Here is a 24,162-nt window from a genome sequence, read left to right as displayed (position 1 = left end):
GAAAGGACCAGCTCAGCATCATGCTTGTAGCCGTATACCATTCCTTTTCCCGCACACCCTGCTCTGCCCGCATTTCCAACCAGATGAACCTAACATGAGTTTTGTTAAGTGATTTTTAGTGCGTAAGTATGTTGTGTAAGATACTGTGTTACCATCTGTTGTGGAGCCAACCATTTTGCTGGCATAAATCCATATGGCTTGCCTCTCCCATCCCATGACCAGCCCAAGGAAAGTAGTTAAAATGAAATGTGAGCAACGGTGAAACTTGAACCAGCCTGTCAGACAGTTCACCTCTTCTGTATTGAATTCTACTAGCATTCCCTTTCCTCCCCCATATGATTTGCCCTCTGTTACATGGGTTGAATGCTGGTAGCTTTGGGATCCTTGTGGGGAGAAACCCTGTCATTATTGAATGAATTTCTATCGACTTTGCTGAGGATGTGAAATACTATATTTAGAGATCAAATCAGATCCTTAATGTAAGTGAAGAGACCATTAATGCTTTAACTCTTAGGAACCTCCCCTTGCCTGGTTTTTTGTTTTTTTGGGTTTTTTTTTTTTTTTTGGTCTTCTTCTTAAGGGCATGATCAGCAAGGCAGACATGTGAATTGTATCATTAAATTGGCTTGTCATAAACTATACCATCCTCATTATCATGCATTAAATTTTGTGGATGGTCATCCTGGAAGTTCATATTAGATTTGGTGGCTTACCTTGAACATGCTATGTTTCATTAGCCACTCACCTGTGTAGAGACGCAGGAGAAAGGGGTAATTTGTCTGTGTCCCATGGGCAGCACAAGGACAGCTATCTCATTATGAATTAGAGTCTACTTAACTACACTTGAAGCCGAGAAAATTGGCTTCAGGATATCATCCCACTGATACCACGTACCAAGATCGCTAATACATTGGCCTTCCTGAGACTACTTGTGCCTCTCCTATATGTTCCTTCTGACACTTCAGGTTGATTCACTGAATCAGTCAGGACAGACTAGGTTACCCTGCGGTATGCGCGTGGGTGCTCAGTCATGTCCGACTCTGCGATCCCATGGACTGTAGCCCTCCAGGCTCCTCTGTCCCATGGGATTTTCCAGGAAAGAATACTGGAGTGGGTTGCCATTTTCTTCTCCAAGAGATCTTCCTGACCCAGGATTGAACCTGAGACTCTTGCTCTTCCTGCACTGGCAGGCAGATACTTTCCCACTGTGCCACCTGCTGTGATAGCAATTATAAAATCTCTGTGGTTTCAGACATCAAGTTTATTTGTTCTTCATGTTCCATGGCTCTTGTGGATCAGCAGGGGAGCTCTGCATGTTTTAGACATGCAGGAGACGTGACCTGTGGAGCAGACACCATCTCAAACATTGCCAGTCACCAGGCCAGGAAGAAGAGAGTTCTAGGAGGTCTCACATCACTATTAAAAGCACTCCAGTCTGGAGCACCACCTTCACAATTCGCCAGCCAGGACTAGTCACACAGCCCCACCCAACCGTAAAACAATAGGGAAACACAAGGCAACGCTTTCGCAAAAGGAAAGAGAGTTAGGCATACGTTCTAGCAGCACTCATGACCAACACACTCAGTCAACATCCTCCTTTCTTTCCTGCACTTTAAAAACTGGAAAGCCACATACATGATTTTTCAACTTCTTTTTCTCCTATAAGAGTCCATATGGTCCTGGTTCTGGCCTGTGAAACCTAAATGGAACTCTGCAATGGGGACTTAGGAAAGCTTTGACTTTCCTGATAAAGGGGATTGGGCACCACCATGGTGTTTTTCGTTCATACTTAACTCCTTCTTCCTATCTGGAAGGTGAAGCAGTGTCAGCACATGCAGCAGTCATCTTGGCATGAGTTCCCCACCCGCTGCCCCAAGTGGAGGAAAAAAAAATTATCTATATACACATAAATATATATATATGGCATAGCAGAAAGCTGGGAAGAGAGAATTTGGTTCCTTGATGATATCAGTGAACCACTACACCAACCCTGGACTGCATACCTGTGGACATCCAGCTATGTGAGAAATATGAACCTTGTAGGCTGTAAGTCAAACTTTCCCTTTTTGTAACTAAATGCAATCCTGAGACAGTGTTTCTATGTTTTGAACGTCAAACGAAAAAGATCCCCTTCAGAAGGATGTATTACAGTCTCCAATATTATTAGAATGTGGCTTGGAGAATTCTAATATACTGCCCCGTTTTAGACCACTTTTTGCCACTTGGTCCTTTGGTTTGTCATTTTATGTTGACTCTCTTCCTCATGATAAGCTAGTTAGTTTGCAATAGTAAACAATCCCCCAAGTCTCAAATCGCCTACCTCTGAACTTCTTGATGTGTGAAAAAACAAATACCTGTATGTTTAAGCCCCTGAAAGTCAATGGTTCTGCTTCTTAAAGCTAGATTACTATACCTGCCAATACAGTCTGGATTATCCTTGAACTTAAAAGGATGTGTTACCTGTAATCGGTGAATGTTTTCAGGTTTTCTTATGAAGGGCTATTTGGAGAGATGATTCCATATAATACCTCCTTAAGAGTCCCCGGTGTATTTCCCATGGTCAGCTCCATCCACCTGAAAAAAGAAAACCTGCTAAAAGTGTCTTTTATCACATTTTCCATTCTGTTTCCTTTTTCTAAATTGAAGGACTCTCTAAAAGAAATCCTTTAATAAAAATATAAAGCTCCCATTCTGTGATTTTAAAAAGTCTAGTTTTCATGACTTTTGGGGGTACCTGGGACACACAGAAGAGAATCTGTTGGAAGTAAAATGAAGGAAGAGAAGAGAATATACTGTGGTTTTAAAAACTTTATGAAAGCCTTGAAACTAGCTATGAAAGCATTTCCCTTTCCTGAGAATTTTACAGAATAGGGCTGAAGTCTCTCAAAATGCAAAAAACTTTAGAAACTGTAACCTGCTTAACATTAACCTTGACAAATTCAGGTTCTGTCATGTGAATGAGTGAATGTGTGCACTCTTGAGAATTCTGGACCTTGAACATCTAAATTGAAGTAGGACAGCAGAAAATTATCTTTATCTTTCTCTCTCCTTCCACCTTCCATTCCATCCCCATTCTCTCTTTAAATTTTTAACAGACTGAGTGAATGACTTTAACAAAAAATCTAATGAGAAAGTCTGTTCAAAAGCACTGTTGGATTCCTCACTTCTTATCACCGGTGCTTCCCGGAAGGACAGCACTTTGCTTTATGACCATGTATTGATCTCTAATATCTTTATTGAACCTTGTCTCTTCTTTGCCTCCTATAGGCAAAGGGTGAGAGTTAGATAATAGTATTAATTTTCCAGACATCTGCACACGTTTTAATGGCCTTTTGAAGTTTGAAAATCGTTTCTCTGTGAGCCCACCACAGGGCTAAAATGCCATTAAGGTCTCAACTGCAACAATACATAATGATCATAGCTGAAGATGTAGGCTTGTCAATGAAAATAAAACTCATTTATTTTAGTGGAGATTCAAATTAATAGAAGGTCCTTGCCAAACCAGAGCCAATGCCTCCAGGTTCTAGAGGTAAATGGCAGGGCACAGGATGGCTGAAATTCACCCATTGTTGTTCACATGTGTGGAAAATCAGGGCTGGGAAAGATTTCCATGTCACATGCAACATGATGTGGAGGGTTGGGGAACAGTCAAGTAATTGGGTTCATAAACATTTTGTAGCCATGGTTCATTTTTTAAGATCATAGAGGCCTGTGGTACCCTTGTCAGAATAATGCTTTGAAATGTGCAAAATATATGACAGAGGATAATAAGGAAACACATTATATTGAGGTACAGTTGCTAAAATATTAAAAACACATGACATATTAATATATGTGCTTCATTTCTAGAGTATGAAATAACAAGTTCAAATAGCTTTTCAACAACTATAATGTGACATGAAGATGTCTGATTTCTGTCCGTGACAAAGTCACTAATTATCACTGAAATTTGATGCCTACCTTCCTATCGGAAGGAGATGCTAAATTTTAGTTCAAGTTTCATGAAACTGAAGATGTGTATTCTTCCACCAAGTTCACAAATGCTCTGAATTCTACCCATGGACTCCTGGAGTTTCATATTAAGAAGCCCTGAGCATCTATATTTTCTACTTCCTGGGAACTGCATGTTTGTGTAGCTACAAAGACAATTATTTGTATTATTCCTCTCAGAGGAATAAGTGCAGAGTAGACTTTCTAATATTAGACTTTAGAAAATATTTGGATGAATGTGTTTCATACTTTATGTCACTCCTGGAGCATGTACCCCATGTTTGATTCTGTGGAATTGGATTCAGTTTTCTGATGACAGCCATACTGCTTTTTTCTGGGCCATCTTACAACCAATAGCAGTGTGGAGCTAGAAGCACCTTGAAAGGTCTGTTTCTTACTCTTTATATAAGGCTACCTGGGCAGCTGTTGGGACCCTACCAGATACGATGACGTTTTCACTAGCTCTACCCAACTGGCCATGGTAACCACATGGAGATAATTGCTTTACAATCTGACATCTGAAATTCTCTGAGAGTAAAGGAAAATTGGTTTCAAGGAGTCTTGTATATATTTTCCTTATGATTCAACATTAGTTCTCTCATGGAGCATAATTTTAAGGGACAGTAACTTCAAGGTAACCTCTACATGAGTGAAATTATCAGGGAAATTTTTTAAGTTTGAGAAAAGGAAGATTTAAAACCAGGGGAATGTGTTTTATTTCTTGTAGCATACTAGAGGAACCGGTTTAGTCTGTCCCATTTCATAAGGATAAAGCAGCATTTGATAGCAGCAGCCCCTGTGATAAAATGATTATGGCAGCAGGGAGAAAGAATCTAATCAGAGAATTGATCTGTGGATTCCAATTCTGTAAGAGCCAACATCGATCGACGTAAATGTCAATAGTGAGATCAGATTGAGAACTGCCTGATTCCTTCAGATGGTTCTGGGATCTGATGACAAATTCAAGAAGTAATGTGAAAAGGAACTAAAAACTTTACAATCACTCAATTGACCAGCAACAGGTTACCTGGTTGGCACAGGATATGCTAAAATTAATTAGAGATTATTTGCCTGGACGTGGAACAACAGACTGGTTCCAAATAGGAAAAGAAGTACGTCAAAGCTGTATATTGTCACCCTGCTTATTTAACTTATATGCAGAGTACATCATGAGAAACGCTGGGCTGGATGAAGCACAAGCTGGAATCAAGATTTCCGGGAGAAATATCAATAACCTCAGATACACAGATGACACCACCCTTATGGCAGAAAGTGAAGAAGAACTAAAGAGCCTCTTGATGAAAGTGAAAGAGGAGAGTGAAAAAAGTTGATTTAAAGCTCAACATTCGGAAAACTAAGATTATGGCATCTGGTCCCATGACTTCATGGCAAATAGATGGGGAAACAATGGAAACAGTGGCTGACTTTATTTTTTTGGGCTTCAAAATCACTACAGATGGTGACTGCAGCCATGAAATTAAAAGACGCTTACTCCTTGGAAGAAAAGTTATGACCAACCTAGACAGCATATTAAAAAGCAGAGACATTACTTTGCCAACAAAGGTCCGTCGAGTCAAGGCTATGGTTTTTCCAGTAGTCATGTATGGATGTGAGAGTTGGACTGTAAAGAAAGCTGAGCACCGAAGAATTGATGCTTCTGAACTGTGGTGTTGGAGAAGACTCTTGAGAGTCCCTTGGACAGCAAGGAGATCCAACCAGTCCATCCTAAAGGAGATCAGTCCTGGGTGTTCATTGGAAGGACTGATGTTGAAGCTGAAACTCCAATACTTTGGCCACCTGATGCGAAGAGCAGATTCATGAGAAAAGCCCTGATGCTGGGAAAGATTGAAGGCGGGAGGAGAAGGGGACGACAGAGGACGAAATGGTTGGATGGCATCACCGACTCAATGGACATGAGTTTGGGTAGACTCCAGGAGTTGGTGACGGACAGGGAGGCCTGACATGCTGCGATTCATGGGGTCGCAAACAGTCAGACACGACTGAGCGACTGAACTGAACTGAAAGGGTTGTCACATTGTGGATATGTAGTACCACGTGGTGAAATATAATAGTGGTTGTTTTTGTAGCTGGTAATTTATAGTTGGGCTTCTCTGATGGCTCAGAGTAAAGAATCCGCCTGCCAATTCAGGAGCTATGGTTTCATCCCTGGGTTGGGAAGATCCCTTGGAGAAGGAAATGGCAATCCACTCCAGTATTCTTGCCTGGAAAATCCCATGGGCAGAGGGGCCTAGACCTATGGTCCAAGGGGTTGCCAAAGAGTCGGACACGACTTAGCGACTAAACAACAACAATAATTTATGGTTAGATATGGCACTTTAGAGAGGGAGCAGCAGAAACTTGGTGCGCTTATTTATTGTGCCTTTGGGAGGCCATGTCTAGAGAGTATAGGAAACTGTCGACTCCTGAAGTCATCATTTGCCATTTTGTATGCCTTTATTGATTGTGTGCCCACAGTTTTTGCTAAGAACAGGTCCTCATCCCCATGTCATATTAGGGACCATGGACAGCAACAGAACAAGCATCAGCAATGACTTTCAGCATCAAGAAAACCAGGGAGTGTTAAGGCATGTGGAGTTGCTAAGGAGTAGGACAGGGATGTTAGGTGGGTGGGCAGAAAAAGAAGAACGTGAGTATAAACTCTCTCTCTGCCCTGTCCTGGGGCCATCTTGCTGATTTGGCAGGAGATTCCTCTCAGATTTCCTGTCTAGGCAGGAGTTCCTTTCAGAGCATGGGCGGCCCTCCTGTGGGGGCAGGAAGGGGAATATATGAAAATAGGCAGCAACTTTGAAGTCACCCTCACATTCTGATTATGAAGCAACTGTGACTCAGAATTGACAAAACTGACATTCATGGAATATTTACCTCTCTTTCCCTTGCTATTTGCATTTATTTCTACCTCTGTGGGGTACACTCTGTTGGCATTTCCTGGAACTTGGAGTCTCATGTTTCAAATGGTCATTATTACTTACGTGCTGCCAAAGTGGTGGTTATTCAGTGGAGGTGATCTCATGTTAGGAAGCTGTCTCATGACTACTATTGGTTTGCACTGGTAGACAAGTGTCACTGCTTGAGGATAGACAGGTGGAGAAATGCATGATACTCTGTTAATAAAAATTATGTTAAAATTCAGGCTTCTCAGGTGATGCTAGAGGTAAAGAATCCTCCTGCCAGTACAGCAGACACAAGAGATGTGGGTTCAGTCCCTGGGTTGGGAAGATCCCCTGGAGAAGGAAATGGAACCCACTACAGTATTCTTACCTGTAAAATCACATGGACAGAGGAGCCTGGTGGGCTACAGTCCATGGGGTTACAAAGAGTCGAACACAACTGAATGACTGAGCATGTGTTAAAATTCAAAATTCCACTCTTAACCCAGTAAGCTTAGTAAAGTTAACAAACTGTATCCTTGCTTGATTATGGGGTAACTTTCAGAGTTTAATGATTATCAAAGAAGATGATAGTCAGGGCCCACTTCGTGGCTGTGAACCTGTGCAGTCACATAAAGCCTTAGAAGGGCCCTGTGCTTTATTTCACCCTGTCCCGACATCATCTTGAAATCTTAATGTTTTTCGCAAATGAACCACTGCACTGGGTTCCGTAAATTATGTCACTGATCCTAAAAATAGCTAACGTTTACTTAGTAATATGTCCCAAGCACCTGAACGAATGGAGTCTCTATCATAACCTTATAAATTCAGAAATTTCTCTTGAACATCCAATCTTCAATGAACTCCTGTGCATTAATATCACCATCTAACACAATGACGATACTTTTGTACATTCAAATTAGAGGGTTTCTTATTTCATTAGTTTTCAAACAATGGAAAAGTAGCAATATCTATGAAAACAGCTTCACCATCCCACACAAAATAGCTGAACAAGAAAGTAGAGATTTATATTGAAAAAAATTATTTGAAGCCCCTGAATTATGAACATTGGGCATTTGAGGAGAAATACTTGTGGTCCCCAGCTCATGGTCTGAGAAGAGATGTGTTGTCTTTAAAATTAGCTGATTAGTAACAAGTGTTCAAAATGGATCTCGAATTCTAAATAATAATCCTTGACAATTTGGATTTTCCTATAGTTTCACAAGTTAGTCTAAGGGATAGTTTCTTGTCTCTGTAGTGCCTTGTAATATTTGTAGATCTATAACCAATTTCTTTGTAATAGTTATTTATAAATCAGTAACCAAAACTCATTTTTGGTACTCTCTGAGATTGAAAATGTTGCATATGTTATCAAATGAAAGGAAACTCAGAGGAAGGTTAGTTTGCATCTTTTAAGAAAGTTCCCATCGAGGCAATTTATGAAAATTAATAAATCTGTAGAGATTTGAGAACAGAATAATTTTAGGATTATGGTAACTGGTGATTATCTTAGAAGAAAATGGAGAGATTATGTTATTTGTGTTTATGCATCAAATATCCATTTAATACTTCACAATTCCCACCCTAAAAGATTAGAAATTTCTCTTTTCACCTTCTTTCTGAGTGCCTGGTTCACAAATTCATAGTGTTTACTGAACATGCTTGATGAGAACAGTGTTCTGTGCTTTCAAAATCTGAAGCAAAAACAATGGAAGCATTGTTTTATGTCTCATGGAGGATATACCTTTTTGATGCAGTTGTAAACCCCCTAAAATGTCATACAGATGTTTGTAATGTCATATCATGTACTTTTCTTTTGGATGTTATAGCTGAGTCTGTAGTCAACTTATTGGAGGATTTGCTGGGGAAACCAAGAAACAATTTTGATGTCATTTCTATCTCAGATTTTGTTTTTAACAGCTTCTCCTAATTTGCTTGAAGTACACACATACACACAAAACTGAAGTTTAAATAGAGAATATATTTAACAAACTAATAGAAAAATAAAAATAAATCCACTTGACTTGATAAATCCTATGTAATTGCTGGAAACTGCCATTTGCCAAGAAATGATTTAGCTCAGTGAAATGTATTTTACAGCTAATCCTTTAATGTCTGTTTTACATATTACCCTTCCCACTGTTAATATTGAACAATATTGTAAGCTGGTAATTTTATGTGCTATATTTCAAATTGCTATTAGGAAGCCACATAAATAACAATTTTCAACTGCTTGTTTATAATACTGTGAGGCATTTCTTACCTCAGGGTAGAGTAAGAGTGGATTAAATAAAAAAAAAAAAAACCTGCTGTGGGGATGTAGCTCCAGGGAAATTCTGTCTCAGGTATGTAGCAACAAAACCTATGAGGCCAAATAAAGTCATGAGTCTGAGACCATGATATTGCACAACTTAGTATTAACTACCAAAGGTGCTGAGACTGTGGGCCTTCACCAGACGTTCAGCCAGAAGCTGCCTTACTTGATATGTCTTCACCAATGTTATAAACTGAATGGGACTCCAGCAACTTGTCCCATCAGAGTCAGGGCATCGAGCTATAAAATGCAGAGGAGGGCCTGTCATAGAAGTCGTCTTCATCCACTCTGATCTGTGTCTTGCCCCAGCCCCCCTGCAGGGAAATACTGTGAGAGTGACTCTTGCCGCCTGTGAAGGTCCCACTGGTTATGTAATCTCCAAAACTCTGCATTTCATTTGTTCTCATCTTTCCTTTAATAATGTAAGGCGGCACCCATCTGATAAATAATTCCGCATGATTGGCTTTTTTTTTTTTTTTTAGGTTCTTCCAAACACTGACAAGACATTTTCCTTTTTTAGAAGAGTCTCTTCTGTGGTCAAGCAATAATCGTTTGATGTTAATATCTCCTCATAGTGGTTGCAAGAATGGAGCAGGGCCCAGGTCTGGTTTCCTGCTGGCAGCCTGGATGATGCATGGACTATTTTGGCATCATAGGAGGAGTCACTCTAGGTCTTCAGGTTAGTGACTAGAGGTATCTGGAGCATAGGCAGCTCTCAGGACAGCCCTAGCATGCAGTATGAGCGAGGATCCTGGATGGAACTCCTTGGTAGCCCTTTTAGGAAGAAGCTTGATGAGAAGGCTAGAAGCTGTATGTGTCTTCTGTGTCCACATTTCCTCTGGACCCTTCTAGTGTCTTCTTCCAGGCCTTGTTTACATGGACAAGGGTCATGGAGGCCGACAGCCATGTTCAGCATTAGGGAAAAATGTGTGGTGGGCAAAGGAAGAGGAGAGAAAGCATGTATTTTGTAGAGAGAGACGGGTTCAAATCCCGGCTCCACTACTTGCTCACCCTGTATGACTTACACAGGTGCCTTGTTACTGAGACGTCCCTCTCACCGTGCTCCCCCTTGAGTTTGCCTGTGGTCTTGCTGAGTTGAATGCAGGAATATGTTACTCTGTCTCATCTCTGGACCTTTTGTGTAGGTGTTGCCCAAAAGTCCCTTTTTTTATTTCTTGGCTTCTTCCCCTGAATCATCATTTCTTGTTCATAAAATCCAACTCAGCTATTTCTTCCTGGGAAGAGCCTTCCTAGAGCCCTTTGCTGAGGTTCCCATGGCACGTGACCCTAAGGGTGCAGGGCTCGTCCTACAAGCACCCTGTTGGCAGAGACTGTGTTTGTTTATGATTGTACCCTGAATAAGAGAATGTAGCAGCAAAAGACGTCGTGAGGGACCCGGAAGTCTCTTTCCGGGTTCAGATCCCTGGCCTGATCGGTTCTTTAACTCCTGTTGTTCCTCCTTTTATTCATCTGAAAAGCAGAACTCATAGATTCTCCCTTGTTAGATGATCTTAGGATTAAATAAGGAAAAAGTAGCATCTTGACTTTTTTTTTTTTTGCCTTAGCAAGACATGTAGCGAGCACTCTATAAATCCTTGCTATTTTTACCTTAGTTTTACTTTTTAGTTAGCTCCAAATATTTATATACACATTGTATTTTCCTGAAAAGAACATAGAGACCTAAGAAGGAAACATCACCAATACCAAAAACATTATCAATAATAACATTAAATATAAATATAAATAATATTAAATCATAAGGAAAGTACATTTTTGAATAAATGAATAATGTTTCAGTATAGTAAGTGAAGATGTGACATTGTACATAGAGTTATTTCTGTTTTTTTAATTCTGTGTAATTGTCTTGTCTAATTAATTTAAATAGTTATTTTAATAAGTTGTTTCCACGGAACTATCATTAACCAGATTTAATTGTAGAATTAAGAGTCTGAACTCTGCAGTCAAACTACCTAGGATTTAAGTATGATGTATATGAACTTAGAAAATAATTTTAGCTCTGAACCACCATTTCTTCACCTGTAAATGGGGATAATTATAGTCTTTACTGGGAATTGCAATAAGGATTTACAATGATAATATGTGTGAAAATAGATACTTACTGCTAAAAAAAAAAGCTCAATCAGTTGTCACAGCTATTGTTATTGTTGTTGTTATGGATACTTCTTTTTTAGTTATTATCTGCCTCTGAGAATAGATCTTGGCAAGAAAATTCCCAGGACAACAGAATTCACTTAATGGGAAGAGCAGAAATTACGAACTTAGAATTTAGACAAAAGTAAGTAACTCATGACCAGTTTGAGTAAATTCCAGGAGTTGGTGATGGACAGGGAAGCCTGGTGTGCTGCAGTCCATGGGGTCGCAAAGAGTCAGACATGACTGAGCAACTGAACTGAACTGAACTGAAGCAACTCATCTTGCAGAAGAGACCTATGAGGCTGTTTCCTTCCTTGAGGGGATAAGTGAACAGAATGGGGTAGAGTTTGAGCTCAATAGTAAGGCAGACCTGGGAGAGAATCCTGCTTCTGCTGCTTACTGGAGTATATCCTTGTGACGCTGGATACCGTCCTTAGCTTTGGTTGTTTGAGTTCTTCATCCTTAAAAATTAAGAGCTTACCTTCTTCTGTACAGCAGAGTGAGGATTCATGAGATAAGATCCGGGAAGGAACTTCACTCAGTGTCCCTTTCCCTCACAGGGAGGAGATGAATTGTTTCTTCTTAAGAAGCAGAGTATTGGACTCTAGTGACCATCAGTGCAGTTTCTATTAAGTCTGGCAAAAATAGAAGGTCAAGTTGTTTTTCTCCCTAATCCCTTTAGTTCTGTGAAATCAGAGGAAAAAATTTTCCCCCCACATGTAAAAGTCAAAAAGCTTCAGAAATCCAGGAGATGTTTCAAAAATAAAGCTTGATTAAAAATGTAAAATGCAGTGTAGATAATTTTACAAAGCAGCAGGGGCAATTGCAAAGCACTTATTAAAGTACCTGTTAAAGTAATTAGTGATAAAAATGGAAATTCCAAGGCACTTCTGTATTTCTTAGATCCCAGAATAGGCTCAGACTGTGCTGAATCACTTCCTCTCTCAGATCGGAGTCACAGAAAAAGACAAAAGTGAAGCTTCAGAGAGTTTTAGGGTTGGGAGGCAGGTGTGGACCACTGTTAGGAACTGGCTCTTCCGAGGTCTGAGTGCGGTGATCCCCTCACTCACCCTGCATCCTGTTTCCCAGTGTCTGTCACTTGGCTGTTACATACTTAACATACATATGTATGTTACATATTTAACATACATGTTAAATACTTCTGATTCCTTCTTGCTTGTTTTGTGTAAAGAGACCAAGCGATTTGGGAGCTTGACAGGGAGACCTTAGCCCTTGTTGCCTAAACCATTTTTGCACAGAATATTATCTTATTTATAGGGCTTCCCAGGTGGTGCTAATGATAAAGAATCCAGCAGCCAATGCAGGAGACGCAGGAGATGTGGGTTAGATCCCTGGGTCTAGTATTCTTGCCTAGAAAATTCCACAGACAGAGGAGCCTGGTGGGCTGCAGTCCCTGGGGTTGCACAGAGTTGGGATGCACTCCAGCACCTGAACACAGCCCACAGCGCAACAGCACATATTTAACGGTGTTGCCACCCTGACCCCTACTCTCACCTCCCCCCTGCCTCTCTCTTACTCTTCCTGCGTCTCTCTTGTATGTCCTGCCTTAAAATGCTTCTGTGTTTTTTTCCGTCATCTCTGTGTCCAGGCTCTTCATTCACATTATAGATTACACTAATGAGCTTCTTTGAGTCTGTTCATGGTTCGTAGTTAGGACTTTCACATAGTAGATGCTTCGTAAATGCTTCTTGTTGGACTAATTAGACTAATTAGAGTGGAGACTCCTGAGGGCAAGGTTTGCTGTTTACATCCTAATCCATGTCTCATTGGTCCTCTCCCAGCAGGAGCTCAGGGCACTCTTCATGGGATTTCAGAACAGGACAGATTTGAGACACTCTAGTCATCAGTCTAAGCTGCAGAAGCCCCAAATAAACTTCCTAGTCACCAAACCAAATGCTTCCTAAGGCATCCACTGGGTAATTAGGTTGTCATGGTAGCAAGGACCCTTGAAGATGGTTTTGAGTATAGCTGAGGAATAATTGTTTCAAAACATTTTATAACCTTGGATCCCAGAGAAGTAGAAAAGAGGATGTAGAACCATGTCATTTGCAGAAGCACCATCCAGAGTGAAACAGAATGCACTCAGGGCACAGAAAAATGGTTATGCGAGGAAAATCTGAAAGTTGTCATGGAAAATAATAATTGCAGCAAGGACTGTTGTAGATGGCTAAAAACAAATAGCTATAAAAATTTTAGACTCTGAAGTGAGATCAAATTTTGATGGACATATTTTTTAAAGGACCTCTAAGAGAATATTCAAAAGGCATGCTCTGGCATTGGCAGGATGACCGAATGCAGATAGTTACAATGTTTTATCTTTGTATCCCCAAATGGAAATAACGACATAAGTAATTAAACATTAGCTTTTATCCAAAAGCATTTGTCCTAGGCTCAAATTTTTGTGAATCTAAGAATGGACCATATAATACTCAGTTATGTAATACACAGTTATATAATATTCAGTTTTATGATAAATTCTTAATGGAATGGAATGAAACCTCTGAAATGTGAACGAAGGGTCTGCCACAATATCTCTTGATGGGATTTGGAAGAGTTGATGAAAAATCACATTTCTGAGTGTGGCAAAATATAAGTAAAAATGTAAATCTAGTGTGTGAGCAAGATAAAACATGGGGTTTTTGAATGGTCATTTGGTGATTAAAGCTTCCAAAGAAAAGTTATCTTTATCAGGATTCAAATCTTTTTAGGAGATTTCCTTGAACTTCCTTTCAGAGCCTTGTGCATATGTGTGAAAATCACTTTATTATTCAACAGAATAACAAGGCTTTTCACTTGGTGATGTCTAATTCAAGCCATATTTAGAACAAGTCTCTTAAACATATACCAAATCCACCACACATGTTTTCCACCCTTGTAAGAGTGGATAGCCAGAAAAGTTTAACTTTCATCACAGGAAAACTATGGAATTGGCAAAATCCGAAGATGCTCAGAAGATTTCATAATTACACACTCCAAACTTGCTTCCCTTGTGTTGAGATTAAAGGAGATGAAACACACCACCTGGGACCAGCCTAGGGCTGAGTTGAAGGAGCAGGAATGGGGCTCTAGGAAGCTTTCTGGAAGTTGTGAGCCGAGATCAGCTCTCCAAGGTGGAAGCAGGACAATTTGAAAACAAAGCTACAGCTGAAGAAGCAGTAAGTTCTTCGTCTAAGAAATCAGCCTAAGATTCAGGCCACTATGAGACAGGAAGGAAGGTGGCAGGGTACAGCCATCAAAAGAATGACACAACCATTAAAAACAGGATATGATTTAAAAAAAAAAAAACACAGAGCAAATAAATAAATAAACAAACAATAGCAAAACAGAACCTGCTAGGCCCAAGATGGTGGAAGATTTTACTTCTAGTAGACCTTGAGCCTCATCAGGCTCATTAGGCTCTAGTAGACCATTCAGTTCAGTTCAGTTCTGTCACTCAGTCATGTCCAGCTCTTTGCAACGCCATGGACTGCAGTATGCCAGGCTTTCCTGTCCATCACCAGCTCCTGGAGCTTATTCAGATTCATGTCCATCGAGTCGGTGATGCCATCCAACCACCTTATCCTCTGTCATCCCCTTCTCCTCCCGTCTTCGATCTTTCCCAGCATCAGGGTCTTTTCCAGTGAGTCAGTTCTTCACATCAGGTGGCCAAAGTATTGGAGTTTCAGCTTCAGCATCAGTCCTTCCAATGAATATTCAGGACTGATTTCCTTTAGGATGGCCTGGTTGAATCTTCTTGCAGTCAAAGGAACTCTCAAGAGTCTTCTGCAACACCACAGTTCAAAAGCATCAATTCTTCAGCGTTCAGCTTTCTTTATAGTCCAACTCTCACATCCACACATGACTACTGGAAAAATCATAGCCTTGACTCGATAGACCTTTGTTGGCAAAGCAATGTCTCTGCTTTTTAATACATTGTCTTGGTTGGTCATAACTTTTCTTCCATGGAGCAAGCGTCCTTTAATTTCATGGCTGCAGTCACCACCTGCAGTGACTTTGGAGCCCCAAAAATAAAGTCAGCCACTATTTCCATTATTTCCACATCTATTTGCCATGAGGTCATGGGACTGGATGCCATGATCTTAGTTTTCTGAATGTTGAGTTTTAAGTCAACTTTTTCACTCTCCTCTTTCACTTTCATCAAGAGGATCTTTAGTTCTTTTCTTTCTGCTGTAAGGGTGGTGTCATCTGCATATCTGAGGTTATTGATATTTCTCCCAGCAATCTTGATTCCAGCTTGTGTTTCATCCAGCCCAGCATTTCTCATGATGTACATGAGACCTGGGACAGTTCTGAGGCTGACCATATAAACCAAAAAGTGGATAACACCCCAATTCTTGGAAATTCCACTCCTTTCCCAAATAGTTGTAATAAGCCTCCCACTCTTTCACCTGTGAAATTACCCAGCCCGTGAAAACTAACCACCCTATATTTTGGTGCAATCTCTCATCTTCTGAGACAGCCCACACTCTGTTTTTGGAATATATCTCTCTCTAAATAAACCTGATTTCACTTTACTGTGACTCGTTCTTGAATTCTTTCCTGTGTGAAGCCAAGGACCCTCACTTGGCAGCTGTCCCAGGGGCTCACTCAATACTTGAGACATGGCTGTCCTCTAGTGTTTCACTTTTCCTACAACAAATAAATCTGTGAGGGAGCATTCTTGCATACTTAGTCGCTTCGGTCATGTCTGACTCTTAGCAACTGTATGGACCAGGCTCCTATGTCCATGGGATTTTCTAGGCAAGAATACTAGAGTGAATTGCCATGCCCTCCTCCAGGGGATCTTCCCAACTCAGGGATCAAACTTGAGTCTCCTGCACTGCAGGTAGACTCTTTACCACTGAGCCATCGGGGAAGCCTGACTCAAGGCCAAGTACAAATAAGCAGCCAACTCACAAGACGGTAGGAGCAGCAGTGTTCCACAAGGGAGTGGGCAAGAGCGGGTGCGCAGAAGCTCTGAGATAAGAAGTGACCAGGGGCAGCTGCTGGTATTGTGTCTCTTGGAGAGGGTGCTGAATGACCAAAGATACCAATGGCAACTGAGCAAATCCCAAGAAATTCTTCTACTCCTCCTCTAAATATCCTGCTATGAAATTTTTATGGAGAGTAGAAAAATACCTTCTAATGTTGGTAGAGTGCTTTAGAAATAGATAATAGAAATTCAGGAACATGTAGTCGGTAAAGAAGCTTTAGCCCTGGATCATTTGGCAATAGCAGACCTCACTTCATAAATAAAACAGGAATTCAAGAATTGTGGGCAGAGGAGCCATCTCCTTTGACTGAGAGACCTTTTCCACAAGGAGAGAAAGAACTCTAGAGAATATAAAACAGGACAGGGTAGAATTCAGGCTATCACTACTAGAGCATTTACCAAGGTTGAGTAAATCAAGAGAAGAAGCAGATCAGATGAAAAACACAAATTCACATCTACCTTTCGTTGTTGAACCTAAATTACTCATGGTGGTAGAGTCCATTAATCAGATATATACCATATTCACTCTCATAATTTCCTTTTTACAGGTATTTGGTTTTCTTAGTTGAAAGGGAGAATAATTATATGGATGATTATGGGACCAGATTCATTGTCTCACCAAATCTGAATAAAGATAAGGGAACAATGGTTAAATGATCTGTTTTGTATGTTCCTCCTTACATCTGACATCTTGAAGTGAGAAAAAAGTCATGTGTTGCTTTTCAATCTTCAGGGAGTACATCAGTACATACAAAAGCCGCTCATCACTCTGTTTTGCTTGGTTTTTCCTGCATGCTTTCCCATGTTACCCACATTTCTCAGATAATCTACTTTTTAACCTCACCTTGTAGCACTGAATAAGGACTCAGTGCTTCCCTGGCCTCAGCAATCATTGCATTCCAGTTGAGACATCATCTCAGTATTGAGCAAAAACCCACAGGTAGAATTCTGTTAAATGCCACAAGCCGTCACTCAGCATCTGCAGAGCTGCAGCTCAGTGAGCGAGAAGAGACAGAAAATGGCAAAGTGGCCCTCCAGCCCCATTCTGAAAGGCCGCGTGCACATCATTCCCAGCCTCTGCTGCCTTCATTAGCCGGAGAGCTGTGGGCCAGCCTTGCTACCGTGAAGGGGCCGCCCCACCTCCATCCCACCGGATAATGGACGACTGCCCTTGAGTGCAGCCTTTCTCAGCCTTGAGTTTCAGATTCAAAACTGTAAAATAGAAAATACAGCTGACTGACTGAAGGCAGAGTAACCCACCAAAAAGTCATTAACGCGGCATGTATTTCTGACCCTGGCTGCTCTGGCATTACCAGGTCCCCAAAGCTGACCTTGGTCTCTTCACTGGTGTGAGCCTGCGCTCTGACTGTGGATTGAGCCGCACCCCTCCTCCTGCATGGTGACACGAAGTAGCCTCTTCTCCATGAAGCTGAAAACCTATATATATATACACGTGTGCAAATATGTATTTCTGACTTTGAGTTCCCTATGTGTACATTTTACCTACTTTTCCCTAAGATCTGAATTAAGGCCAGATAATATCACAGTCCCAGTTTGAATAGTGATATTCTCTCTCCTCCTTTGATGATTTATTTTATATATGTATATATATATATATATATATATATATATAATATAAACCTTTCATAAAAATTCTTATTATAATAAGTATAACACCTGTGGGCTGGTGAGCTTTTGTGGTAATTTAACCATGAAGAATGTGTGTATGTGAAAGGATGATCTTTACCTATCCCTTTCTTACCTACAGCCTTAACACAGAAGTAGATTTTATTTTCATCTAAGTCAATTTTTATTTTCCCTACTTATGTGGAAACTATAGCAGTAAATGATTCATTTGTACTTTAACACTTAAGAAATTACCAACTCTCAGTTATGACAATTAATTAATATAAGACTGTAAATTTCACCATGCTGTCTTATTTATTATCCTTTCTGACAATGCCTTTCCCTACCTGAGAGGGAGGTTAAGTAGCTTCTTCCATCCCTTTGTGGCTGGCAAGTAATCTGAGACAAAGAGATTCAGTTACATCCCCAGATCTGGTAAAACCTGTACCTTCGGGCTAAAACTCAAGTCCCCTTGCTCTAGGATCCTTCCCCACTCCCTCGTGACTCTATGTATTTCAGTGGAGAAAACTGACTATTTGGATGCATATGTGCTCAGTCGCTTAGTCCAATCCTTCATGACCCCACGGACTGCAGCCCGCCAGGCTCCTCTGTCCATGGGATTTTACAGGCAAGTATACTGGAGTGGGTTGCCATTTCCTCCTCCAGAGGACCTTTCTAACCCAGAAATCGAACCTTCATCTCCTGCATTGGCAGGCGGATTCTTTACTACTGAGCCACCTGGGAAACCTGACCACTTGGATAAAAATAAAATACTTTTCATCATTTAGGACAATGAGTTTATATATACACATACTCATGCTGAAAGCAAAACGATGGCATCATATATTTGGTAAAAAGGAGTGAAATATAACCATTAACCAAATAAGAAGTCAAATATCTAATCTACAAGGACTCTTCCCCCAAATCACATGATATACCACTCAAAATCATCATTTCTTTTGTTGAATGTCATTTCCCATAACTTCTTGGACTCTTTGCATAATGATAAATGTGTTCTTAAGTCTTAGAATGTTATCATTTTTTTGGCACTCTCTCAGTCCTTAAAACCCAGATTTGGGTGGAGAAAATATAGACAGCTTTTTCTTTATGGGCTGTAAGAAGCATCAGTCAGTTACTTACTGAGCATTCACATTGTAACATGTCTTGGGTCTTAAAGGATCTTTGGTCCCAGGCAGCTCATACTCTAGAGAATGCTTGAGATAAGTATTGTAGAAATTGTGCAGAAAAAACGTCCTGGTTCTACTTACCTATGTCTTAACTTTCTTGGAGAAACTAGCATTTTCAAAATAATGAACAACTAGTTATTTATTTCATTTTTGGTAAAAGTAGCTCCACAACACAGGTTGAGAGAAGCAAAAGTGTAAGTCTCAAGTAAATGGTTTGAGGCTCCACTAATAAGAAGGAGAACTGATCCGTGGTAGAAAAAATAAAAAATAAAAGCCTTTATTCTTGCAATTGTATGCAGCACAGCCCTACCACCGTGCTGATCCTGAGAGCTGAATAGAATTTGTTGTGACTAACCAACCAAGCTCAGCAATAAAGAGTCCACCTGTAATGCAGGAGAATGGGTTTGAACCCTGGGTTAGGAAGATCTCCTGGAGAAGGAAGGGGCAGCCCATTCCAATATTCTTGCCTCAGAAATCCCGTGAACAAAGGAGACTGACTGGCCGGCTACCATCTGTGAGATCGCGAGTGTTGGACATGACTAGCAACTGAACACCACTTCCCAACTAACCACGTGCGTAGGGCTTTCACATGAGTTCAACCTGAAGAAAGTCCGATGGGAAACAGAGTAAAACAGGCCTCGTTTTAGAGGCATTTACATCCTTGCTGACAACATGATGGATCTGCTGGGACAACGTGACTGTCTGGCAACCCCTGCACGCTAAGATGATCCTAACAGGAATTAATGGCAGAGAATCAGTCATTTCCCAGATCAACATCAGCATGCAGCAAGGCCTTTCCTGGGAGACAAAGGAATAGAAAAACTTTTCAGAGGTGAGGGAGCCATCTCAGTCACATTATTTACTTACTCAATTCGATTTTTTAGTGTCTGAAGTCACAAAAGTTGTAACCAAGACAAACCAGGCTGCAAGTACCATTTTAAAAATGTCATCAGCCTAGCAGAAACATGAGACATAAATCACAAGTTTTATTGTATTTGCAATTAAACAGATCAAATTTAATGTCCACAGAAAAGCCTTAGTAATTAGGATAAAGATTAATATAGTGAAATGTCCCTGGTTTAGGAGGCCACCCAAGCAAAGCTGAAATAAAGAATTGAGTATATAATCGAATAGCATGTGAATATTAATGCACGAAACCCTCCAAGTCCCCAGATCCCTGATGCAATTATTTTCTATTCACATTAATTGTTCCTAACAGATGACATTAATGACTTTGAGTTGAAATGTGTGCAAGGGAAGATTTCACAAGATCAATGCTGTTTAGAAATAAGGTCATTTTTATAATTATTTGCTCAAATTTTAACCACTGCTCAACATAATAAGGTTAACATGGTGAGTGTTTCATAATGTGAATATCAAAAGTTAATTTTCATACTGGCTAATAAGTATATTGGGGTATTCACATTTTTCTTACTATTTCTTTTTCCTGACTACTTATTTTCCAACACATATTGACAGACTGTGAAAATGTGCTTATTGTTTATAAGCTGTAATTTGCACATGTGTACATATAGAACACTAATAAACTCAGATAAACATTTTTTTGGGTTAGGATATGTGTTATCTAATCTAGAAATGTCAACTCTTTTGAGATTTACATGTGTGAGGCAGGATTTTGAAACAAACAATTAAATCAACACTGTTCAAAGTTTCTGCCTGTTTTTACCCAGAAACTTCACTCACGCATCTTAGATCTTTCATCCGGGGATTTACTCTCAGATGTGGAAAGAAGCCAGAGTCTGACGCACTCACGAACTGATGTTGAAATGCATGTGAGTTTCCCTGTCGCCTTCAGAACACTTGTTCAGGTGGTTATTTTCCTCCATCAAATATGATGTCACAAGTGAACCATAAAACGCATCCTTGAAGCATTGTCAGGTAGATAAAAATACTTTGCTTTCTTGTGTTCTCTGCAATTCAGCATCATATCCCCCAGCTGATAGAGTAAGTAGAAAATGTCACTCTCAGCAAAAATATTATAAATCTTGCCTTGTCCCCAAGATACCTTTTTTGGGTATTGATTATATCTCAAAGTCACAGAGAAATGGTCAAGGAGCTTTTTATTAAAGCCCATGTCCCATATTACTCATCTTACTTTTATGATATATTATGTATGAACTTTTAAAAATTCATGGGCTGTACTTTTTTTTCTTTAGCTAGGGTTAGCTTTGTGCTTATTTTGCAAAACTTTAACCAGTGTGGTTTTTAACTCTCATTGACATTAAAAAAAAAAAAAAAGATAGCTTGAAAAATACAAGAGTCAAATATATAATGAGAAATGTTAGTCTTAAAACAATGACTGATGGGCTTTTGTGGATAACTGGCCTTTTAGTTTACTGTATAAATTTATAAGTATAGCTAGGAGAGTCTATATCAAAAGTAAATATTCTCAAGTTAGATTGGAATTGCATGTCAGTGAAGTACTGTCACCTTTAAACATTCTTGAAGACCCTAATGCCATCCAATATAAAAGATGGCCTTAAGATCAGGAATTTCTTAAGTCGCAAATTTTAATCCAAGAAATTCTTACCTTCATTCTCTGTCTCTCCTTTTTTTAAACTAAAATTGTGGATTTTGTATTGCATTTCACATAATAAGGATGTTAAAGCATATGAGTGCTTCAAGGTGGTAATCTAAAATACACTATGGGAAAAAAACACTTTGAATAGTGCAAACAGTGTACTTTGTCAGTTCAATCAACATAATTAAGGTAATGTTGCAATGGAGACCAACATACATCTTTAGGCAAACAAGAATTTTATTAATAATAATTATCTATTACAACTCTTCTCAGGAGGATGCTTGGCAGTCTGTATATGTCCAGGAGTTCTGCTTATTGTCAAGGGCTTACTTAGAGCTATAGCATAGTGGCTGGGACCTGGGCCTGACATCAGAACCTTGTATTGACTGGGTGACCTTGGACAAGATTTAAAGCTTCAGTTTAGCAGTGCCTCAGGTTCCCCATCTGGAAAATGAGAAGAATGAAATTTCTGTTCTATTTCTGAGACTTGTGGTGAGGATTAAATGAGATAGCATATGACATGTACATAACACAATACCTGCTGAGAATTTGGGGCCATAATGAGATCTCTGCTGCTCTGACTGTCTCCTATTCTAAAATGTGTGGCCCCATGTCACAGCCACAGAAGAACATGTCAGAGATGGAGAATGAGAGCTGAGATAAGTACCTGCTAGTGTGCCTGTCCAGGTCACATCAGCGATCCCCAGAAACAAAGTACACCCTCTTCTGACTCTTCCTCATCACAGATCCCATGTGCAAGGCATCAGATATGATGGCATGTTAAAGGTAATACAGAGTCCCTTAGGGAGGCTGTAAAGTACAATTTTGTTGAAGGGCCAAGACACACACATACTAAAAAAGAAACTTTTTAGTAATAGTAGCAAAACCTAAAAGTTAGTAAACTTTATTGTTACTAATAATCACTTAGTGTCATTAAGCATGCGGGCCTGCATGCTAAGTGGCTTCACTCATGTCTGATTCTGTGCAACTCTATGGACTGTAGCCTGCCAGGCTCCTCTGTCAATGGGATTCTCCAGGCGAGAATACTGAAGTGGGTTGCCATGTCCTCCTCCAGGAGATCTTCCCAGGGAAGATCTGGGAAGATCTGGGTTCGATCAGGCATCGAACCCAAGTCTCGTACATCTCCTGCACGGGTAGGCGGGTTCTTTACCACTAACACCACCTGGGAAGCATATGATTACTGACTGCCAGGGGCCGTCACTCTTCACAATGATCTTATATGATTGGAGCTTTCATTATCTCCGGTTAGGAAAAAGGAAACTAAAGTGTGGAAGGATTAAGTAATTTTCCCAAAATCAAAGAGTTAGCCCCTGAGAGAGCCAGGATTTAAACTTTATAAGTGACCTTATAAATAAGCAGATAATCCTGATGATAATCATGTGCTGATGAGGGAAGAAACTTCAGGAAAAAGGAGCTCACTTTCAGTCATGATGTCAGAGATTCTGAGTCCCTTCTTAAATTCCAACATCAATTGTCCAAGGTCAGGAAAGGTGGGAGAATTTCCCAGTCGAGAGGACTAGCCCCTTCCTCTTCTTGTCAAGGAATTACTCTGTAATCAGCCCACCACACACACACACTCCCTCTCTCCAGTACTCTGCCCCCAGGGAGGGCTCAGACCCCTGCCTTCATCCTGCTCAGCACAGCCCAGGTCAGACTGAGAAACACAGCTTGCTACCAATAATTCACATGAGAGCTTATCCTCTCTCAAAGCTCTTCCCAGGCTGGGGGCTTTCTACTCAAAGCACAGGCTCTGGACAGCATGCCTCAAAGCATCTGGGAATTTCTTAAAATACTACATCTCTGACCCCTCCTCAGAACTGCTAAATCAAATCTATATTTAACAAGGTCTGGGATGACTCATGTGAATATTAAAGTATGAAAAGCCTGGCGTAAGGACACTTTTGTATATAACTACCCCAGCCCTGCCTGCCTCCACATGACATTGATGGGCCTTCCCCACTTCCTCACAGTAGCCTCTGTCATGTCAGGGCATCTCAGGTTCAAGGTCAGGGGAGAGACAACAATGCTTTTCTCTTCTAGCACATCTTCTGTGTTCTAGTTTCCTGTCCTCTTAATCCAGCATCTATCAGAGATGCACACATGGTGGATAACAGGGCAGAGAAGCCTATGTGTTAAAAAGAGCCCTGGGAATTGAGTTATAAAAATAGGTATAATTGTGATGGGTGAGGTGAGAAGGTAAAGGTTGGAAAGACGGAGGGAAATCACATATGAGCTTCAGTACTGTGGAGAAAAGTAGAATGTGAACAGTGACTAACACCTGTGCAGTGTGTGAAAAAGGCTGCTGGAGAAGTTTAGATCTGACGGCCTCAAAAGACACAGACGTAATATTTCCCTGAATGGTAGACACAACCGTCAGAAGAGAGGTGCATGCTCACTGCAGTCACTTGCTCAGTTATGTCTAACTCATTATGACCCCATGAACTGTA

General features: G+C 40.4%; 1 protein-coding gene across 10 annotated transcripts in view; it reads left to right on the top strand.

Annotated features, from left to right (window-relative positions):
- The window catches only part of NCKAP5 (NCK associated protein 5), a 1,111,865-nt gene that overhangs the window by 943,626 nt on the left and 144,077 nt on the right, over nucleotides 1-24,162 (top strand). For 9 of the 10 annotated variants that reach the window (XR_006273101.1, XM_043487514.1, XM_043487515.1 and 6 more), the window contains one exon: nucleotides 20,844-20,945. The exons of the other annotated variant lie outside the window; for it this stretch is intronic. Coding sequence is in view for 8 of the 9 variants with exons in the window: in XM_043487514.1 (XP_043343449.1) it covers nucleotides 20,844-20,945 (102 nt within the window). In the remaining variant the exon portion in view is untranslated. The remainder of the gene's footprint in view (nucleotides 1-20,843; nucleotides 20,946-24,162) is intronic. 10 annotated transcript variants of the gene reach the window in all.

The sequence above is a fragment of the Cervus canadensis genome, chromosome 15 (assembly GCF_019320065.1).
Source record: "Cervus canadensis isolate Bull #8, Minnesota chromosome 15, ASM1932006v1, whole genome shotgun sequence".
NCBI lineage: Eukaryota > Metazoa > Chordata > Mammalia > Artiodactyla > Cervidae > Cervus > Cervus canadensis.
The sequence above is the reverse complement of the archived record's forward strand: the minus strand, read 5'-3'. Positions and strand labels throughout refer to the sequence as shown.